The 7,732-nt window shown below is 35.3% G+C and overlaps 1 protein-coding gene across 1 annotated transcript; it reads left to right on the plus strand.

Annotated features, from left to right (window-relative positions):
• Window positions 1–655: 655 nt before the first annotated feature.
• LOC127558103 (olfactory receptor 52R1-like) lies at window positions 656–1,600 on the plus strand. The gene has a single exon (XM_051991330.1). It carries the CDS (start codon window positions 656–658, stop codon window positions 1,598–1,600), a length of 945 nt encoding a protein of 314 aa, XP_051847290.1.
• Window positions 1,601–7,732: the final 6,132 nt, after the last annotated feature.

Raw genomic sequence — 7,732 nt, forward strand, 5'->3', positions numbered from 1 at the left:
AGGAGGTATTGAAAAAGATCCTCAAATAATTGGTTGGAGCCAGAAAAAAGTATGTGGAATAGCTTTATAGTGATTGCTGGTATTACATTGTATGTCTGCTTTTACTGATTCAACTTTGAAGACTTTCTTAATCTTTTTTTGCCTCTTTTTGTGAAACAATTGGGGTTGATGACTTATGTAGGGTCACATGACTAGTAAATATTAAGTGTCTAAGGCAGGATTTGAACTCAGGTCCTTCTGCCTTCAGGATCAGTACTCTATCCACTGCACCATCTAGCTGCCACTAATTTTGAATATTTTTGAGATTCAAGATGAAAGAATTAAATTTAACATTTCAACAATGGCTATAGTAGATGTCATATTGTTTTAAAATTTGCAAAGTATTTACTTTTATTATCATATTGATTATGTCGCCAGTTGAAAGGTATTCCTTGATAAAGTTATAAAATAGGCATACTTTGTGTTACCATTTTTATTAAAAAAAAAAAAAAACAATTGGAATTGCTTTCCTGGTCACTGTATTTCCTGGTTACAGCTTATATATTAGTCATAGAGAACTCTATTTTATTCTTTATCATAATGCTAAACATATATTTTATTGTGTTTTTGGCAGCAAGGGTCCTAGCTAAACATGGCTTGCAATAAGGATCACATCATGTCATCTTCTGGGAACAAATCTTTCCATCCTACATCCTTTATCCTACTTGGAATACCAGGATTGGAGAAATCTCAATTCTGGATTGCCTTCCCATTTTGTGCCATGTATATGTTGGCTCTGATGGGAAATATTACCATTCTCCATGTAGTACGTATTGACCATACCCTCCATGAACCAATGTTTGTCTTTCTGGCCATGCTGGCTTTTACTGACTTAGTTTTGTCCTCCTCCACTCTTCCAAAAATGCTGGGAATCTTCTGGTTTGGTTCATGTGAGATTGAGTATCACGCCTGCCTCACCCAAGTCTTTTTCATTCATGCTTTCTCTTCTGTGGAGTCAGGTGTTCTCATGGCGATGGCCCTGGATCGTTATGTGGCCATCTGTTTCCCTCTGCACCATTCAACTATTTTATCTACCTCAGTAGTGGTCAAACTAGGTATAGCAGTGATGGTAAGGGGTGTGTTGTGGGTGAGTCCCTTCTGCTTTATGATCACCTGGAAGCCCTTTTGCTCCAATAGAATCATCCCCCAGTCATACTGTGAGCATATGGCTGTACTGAAACTTGTATGTGCTGATACCAGAGCAAACCGTAGATATGGTCTTTTTGTGGCCTTCTCTGTGGTTGGTTTTGACATTATTATCATTGCTGTGTCTTATATTATGATCCTGCAAGCTGTGTTACGTTTGCCATCAGGGGAAGCTAGGATTAAAGCATTTGGCACATGTGCCTCCCATATTTGTGTCATTTTGACCTTTTATATTCCTGCCCTCTTTACATTTCTTACCCATCGCTTTGGTCAGCAGGTTCCTAGGGTGGTCCACGTAATGTTAGCAAACCTTTACCTTTTAGTGCCTCCAATGCTCAATCCCATCATCTATGGTGTGAAGACCAAACAGATCAGGGAAAGAGTAGCTCATGCCTTTTGCCAGAAGGTTACCTGAGATAAAGATTGCTCTATCACCAGTTACAGATTAAAAGTTGATGAATCAGGATGCTTTCTTGACAATACCCTAATATGACACCAGTAGTCATTCTTTCCACCTGTCACTCCTTCTGGTGCAAGACAACATCCATGTACCAAACTTGATCAGTGATGAAGATTCACAAAAGAAGAGAAAAAGAATGATGATTCTGGCTCAGAAGGCTTGTTAAGTCTCTATTTGAAAGTGGTGTGCAAAAAGACTGTGCTATGGCTTTAATCTTCTAGAGAAATATGGAGACTAATAGATAAAATATGATTTTTGAGTTAGCTCCTAGAAATTAAATAAGAATTTAGGAGAATGTGGGTGCTTTTTAAAAAAAATGTTCCTCAATAGGATAAGCATTCATGAATCTGTCTAGCAATGAATAGGACTTTCATCACACAGATTTTCATTTTCCTCAAGATCTCTTCATAGGCACCAGCCTGTCATTTTGATTACTGTATTGATCTTCAGAAAGACATAGTTTCAAATCCTACCTTTGATTCTTACTATATGTGTGACCCTGGGAAAATTATATTTGTACCTTAGCCACTCCTTATAATGTATATGCTCAAGGACCTGATAATATGTGATCCAAAGAAGTTTTCCAAACTAATAGAAGCTAATGGCCTGATAAAGTTATGTAACTGTTTTTCTCTCTATGCTTCTGTTGACTGAAAAAAATTTTAGAGCTCTAAAATTTATGAAAATAAACTACATCAGCCTGTTGCTATCCTTCAAAATTAAATTGGTTCTCCTCAATACCATCTCCTCAATACCAACAGATACCTGTTTCATATATGGTGGCTATGAGAACCTTCAGGGACTCTGGAATATAGAATCCAGAAAGCTAAAAAGAATATAGACAGTTAATCAATGAAGGAAAACAGGATCTGGAGGAAGAAGACCTGCTATAGATTTGCATTTTTGTATTACTACCTTATGGACTTAGAGATGTCACAATAAAATTTCTGCCTTTGATTTTCCCAATTTAAAACAAGGGAGCTGAATTATATTACATCTAAGTTCTCTTTTAGCTATGAATCTGTGAAATTTTCAAGAAGGATTTTTTTACTGGCCTATGTAAGCCATAAAAATTAACATTACCTTTGATTTCTACTATATTGATTTTTAATTTAATTAATATTTATGTGGCATTGATTTTTAGAATTATCTGTGTATCTGTCTGAACTCATCCTTTTTTAAAAATGCACTCCATTCTGGTTTCAACTGGCTTAACAGCATGGTTGAAAGAGAATAGTGCTATATGGTTCATGTTTCTAGCCTGGGAAACATTTACTTGTTTCTTAATTGTTAGAGGGACATGATGTGTCAATCCTGAAGGTCAACTTACCTTTTCCACCTAAAGTCAATTGTGATGTTCCCTAACTATCTAGAATTCCTTTCCTTCATTTCAATAAAAAGACTCTCTTGGGGTTAATGACAAGAGTCGATTGGAATCAGTGACTTAGAGAGAAGGTCAATCTGATCAATCTTGTTAACAGTCGTACTTATCACTGTTAATAAATTATCCCCTTGATTGAGAGGGGAGAGGGAGTGTTTCACTTTCCTGCACTGAATTTTATTCTATACACCTGAAGGCATAAGTTTACTCAACACTTTAAGGAGACAGTTGCTTAGAAGGTATAATGTTTTTTATTATTATTATAGCTTTTTATTTACAAGTTATATGCATGGGTAATTTTTGACAAATGCCAAACCTTTTGTTCCAATTTTTACCCTTTTCCCCCCCATCCTCTCCCCACAATGGCAAGTTGACCAATACTTGTTAAATATGTTAAAGTATAAATTAAATACAATATAAATATACATGTCCTAACAGTTATTTTGCTGTACAAAAAGAATCAGACTTTGAAATAGTGTACTATTAGCCTATGAAAAAAATAAAAAATGCAGGCGGACAAAAATATAGGATTGGGAATTCTATGTAATAGTTCATAGTCATCTCCCAGAATTCTTTCCCTGGATGTAGCTGGTTCAATTCACTACTGCTCTATTGGAACTGATTTGGTTCATCTTATTGCTGGAGAGGGCCACCTCCATCAGAACTGATCCTCATAGTCTTGTTGTTGAAGTATATAATGATCTCCTGGTTCTGCTCATTTCACTGAGCATCAGTTCATGTAAGTCTCTCCAGGCCTTTCTGCAATAATCCTGCTGGTCATTTCTTACCAAACAATAATATTCCATAACATTCATATATCATAATTTATTCAGCCATTCTCCAATTGATGGGCATCCACTCAGTTTCCAGTTTCTGGCCACTACAAAGAGGACTGCCACAAACATTTGTGCACATACAGTCCCTTTCCAGAAGATATAATGTTAATGAAAATCTAGAGATCAGAACAAGTTTAGATTAAACATAATTAAAATAACATAGCATTAGTGTAAGGTCCTCTGCAGCTAGTTTCCATTGACAGAGGAAGATTAAAGTGTTGATGGAATTGCTTCCTGAGGCAAGCAGGAAAGAGTACTTATGGTGATCAGTTTGGCCTCATAGTCCCACTCTCTGTGGAAATCACAGGTAGTCTTACCTTGCTATGTCAAGCCTCTGCGGTTAAATTTCCCCTATAAATCTGTCTGTGCTGAGCCCCTTTTGGTTATAGTCCACCATGATACTCTGCCTCATAGTATCTTTCTCCTTAGAGCTAACAAACTCTTTTAGGGTGTTAAATCCCTTTTAGGGTTTAGCCTGCCAGCTAAGGGAATAGTCCAATCTCAAGAAGTGTTCCCTTTCTCCTGACTAAATATAAGTTCCACTAAGGAATTAGTCTTCCATCATTAATTATTAAAACCCTTTTCCTTGCTAACTATTGTATCTCTTCATTTTGCCTGTAACTTCTCCTAAATAAATCTATCTTTTGCCAAAGAGAATACCATTGTCAATTCTTTGCATGATCAAACCCCAGTGTTTGGTGTCAAATCAATCTCCTCATGTGATGCTGAAGCTCAATCACATCATTTGGTTCTAGAAATTGCTCTTCTAATCACATTATTAGTAATTATAACAGAAATGATAGAAATGTTGAAAGGACTACAATGAACAAAATGACTAAACTCAGAACATAAATATTCCTTAGGGATGTGAGAAGAAAACAAATTTGAATTTCCCAGAGGTTATAAATGTCCACATCAGATATTAATTACTTTAGGAAGAATAGAAAGAGAAAAACCATTGGATGACTGACCAATAGAAATCTCTAAAGGGTTTCTTGAACAAAAGGAGGCTACAGTAACCCAGCATGTAGATAACTGCATTTGGATGCAAAGAACGAACTATTGGCTAAATGATGAATTAGCAAATAACTGATATGAGGAGAAATTTTTTTGTTGTTGTTGCAATCAATTTATTAAAAGAGATAACTGATTAGACATCTCCAATGGTGATTTATTCCTTGGTGAGAGTGAACTGCAACAGTGGTGAATCAGGAGGAGAGACAGGGACCATTGTAGCTAGGGTACTTTCATCAAAGAGCAACAGGAATAACTTTAAACAAGTGAGAAGAAAGCATCAACTCTTCTTGTTGCAGGTCAGTTGTGCCAAGACTCTTTTGCAGAAGCTCACTGATCCAAACTGGAAAGAAGAGGGAAGAAACTTTGTTTTTGTTGTTGCTGTGGCTTTATTATTCACTTTTTTTCTGGACAGATATGTAAATTACCATTTAAATCTAAGTTCATGAAGTTCCAAACTTTAAGTCCCCTGGGAAATATATTTTAATATCCCAGATTTTATCTTGGTTTTTAATGTATTTTAAAAATATTTAAATAAAGGAATTTAAAAATATTTATCCTGCAACATTTGTTATTTGTTATTCTTTTTTTTTAATGCTGTCTCTTTCTCAGTTATCCAAGGCATAATATATCATCTTTTCTTAAAAGCAACAATTTAAAGCATTTAAATGGTAAAAATAGCTCTTAACTCTCCAACTCAAAATTAAAACATAGTAAATACTTAGGAGTAATAATTCAATCAATCCATTAATATTGTAATACTCCTCCTTTATCCATTTCCTTGTGCTATTAATTATGGGGATGTAGTGCTTCAGAATTATAGTGTGAATTTAACCTATCTAGATATGAAATGACAGCTTTCAAGAACATGGTTCTCCTTTCTATTATAAGGGTTGCTAAAGTAGCGGTAGAATGAATACATAGAGTATGTCATAGAATGAATTCCTCTTGAGGTATAAATTGGACTACTTGTTCTCTGAGATCCTTTCTAAATCTAGAAATCTAAGCTTCCATGAAATAACTCAGCAAGTTGCTGATATTTTAGTGAAATACCAAGACTATAATAATATAATTCAACAAGTATTTATTAAACATCTACTATATATGGATATGAGTAGATAAATGGGTGCATAAATTCAGGAATGCCTGAGTTTAAATATGACCTAAGTCACTAGTTGTGTAACCCAAAGACACCAAAGACAACTTGAAGGTCAGAAGGAAAGGTCCATTAGTAGGGTGGGAAGGCCTTGAAAAATCAGGAAACCAGGATTGGGCATGGACAGTGGCAGCAGTTGAAACTACTATAAGCCTTGGTTCATAAGAAGTCTCTTTACTAATGCTGAAGAAGAACTCTGTTGTTTTAACACACTAAAACTTACAGCCATAGTGGAGCAGGAACACTTCTCACAGCTCCAGAGTAGGAAAGAGTACTTGTGATTAGGTCTTCAGAAGGAACCCTAAAAACATCTTGGAATAGTGCATACTCTAGGAACCAGATCCCTACTTTAACAATAAATAAAAATCCAATTAATAGGTTGGATAAATGAGCAAACAACAGAACAAAGATTGTGACCATAGAAAGTTAATATGGTGACAAGGAAAATCCAAATACACAATCATAAGAAGATAACAAGGTCAAAGCTCCTACATACAAAGCCTAGAAGAAAAACAAGAATTGGCCTCAAAACATGAAAAAGCTCAAAAAGGATTTTGAAAATTAAGTAATAGAGCTAGAGGAAAAATTGGGAAGAGAACTGAAAGTGGTATAAAAGGAAATACAAAAAAAAAAAAAACTAATGAGAAGAAAAATGCCTTAAAAAGCAAAATAGGCCAAATGGCACTAACAAATAGGCATAAGAAAAATCAGATCAAAAATGAAAAAAATGAAAAAGAAAACAAAACGCAAGTAAACAACAACAAAAAGAGTGAAAATGCTATGTTGTGATCTACCTCAGTCCCTACATGTCCTCTCTCTAGGTGTAGATGCCTCTCTCCATCACAAGACTATTGCATTGGACTGAATCACCTCAGTGTTGAAAAGAGCCAAGTCCATCACAGTTGGTCATCACATAATCTTTTTGTTACTGTACAACATTATACATTGATCTCCTGCTTCTGCTCACTTCACTTAGCATCAGTACATGTAATTCTCTCCAGGACTCTTTGAAATTATCCTGTTGATCTTTTCTTTCAGAATATTAATATTCCATAACATTCCTATACCAAAACTTATTCAGTCATTCTCCAACTGATGGGTATCCACTCCGTTTCCAGTTTCTTGCCACTACAAAAAAAGCTGATAAGAACATTTTTGCACATAAGGGTCTTTCTCCATTGTTTTTATGATCTCTTTGGGATATTGGCCCAGTAGACATAAGTGTTGGATCACAGTTAATAGTCCTTTGGGCATAGTTCCTTTTTGCTCTCTAGAATGGTTGGTTCAGTTCACAATTCATCCAACAATGTATTAGTGTCCCCTAGACTAGACTAGTCTAGTCACTATTCCCTTCAACATTTATCATCTTTTCCTATCATTTTGGCCAATCTGAGAGATGTATAGTGATATCTCAGAGCTGTCTTGATTTGCACTTCTCTTATCAATAGTGATGTAGAGTGCCTTTTCATGTGACTAGATATGGCTTCAATTTCTTCATCTGAAAAATGTCTGTTCATATTCTTTGACCATTTTACAATTGGAGAATGCCTTGAATTCTTATAGATTTAAATAAATTCTCTATATGTTTTAGAAATGAGATCTTTATCCAAACCCTTGGATGTAGTATTTTTGTCCCATTTTATTGCTTCCCTTCCAATCTTGTCTGCATTGGTTTTGTTTGTACAAAAACTTTTTTAACT

Source organism: Antechinus flavipes, chromosome 3, assembly GCF_016432865.1.
Source record: "Antechinus flavipes isolate AdamAnt ecotype Samford, QLD, Australia chromosome 3, AdamAnt_v2, whole genome shotgun sequence".
Taxonomy (NCBI): Eukaryota; Metazoa; Chordata; class Mammalia; order Dasyuromorphia; family Dasyuridae; genus Antechinus; species Antechinus flavipes.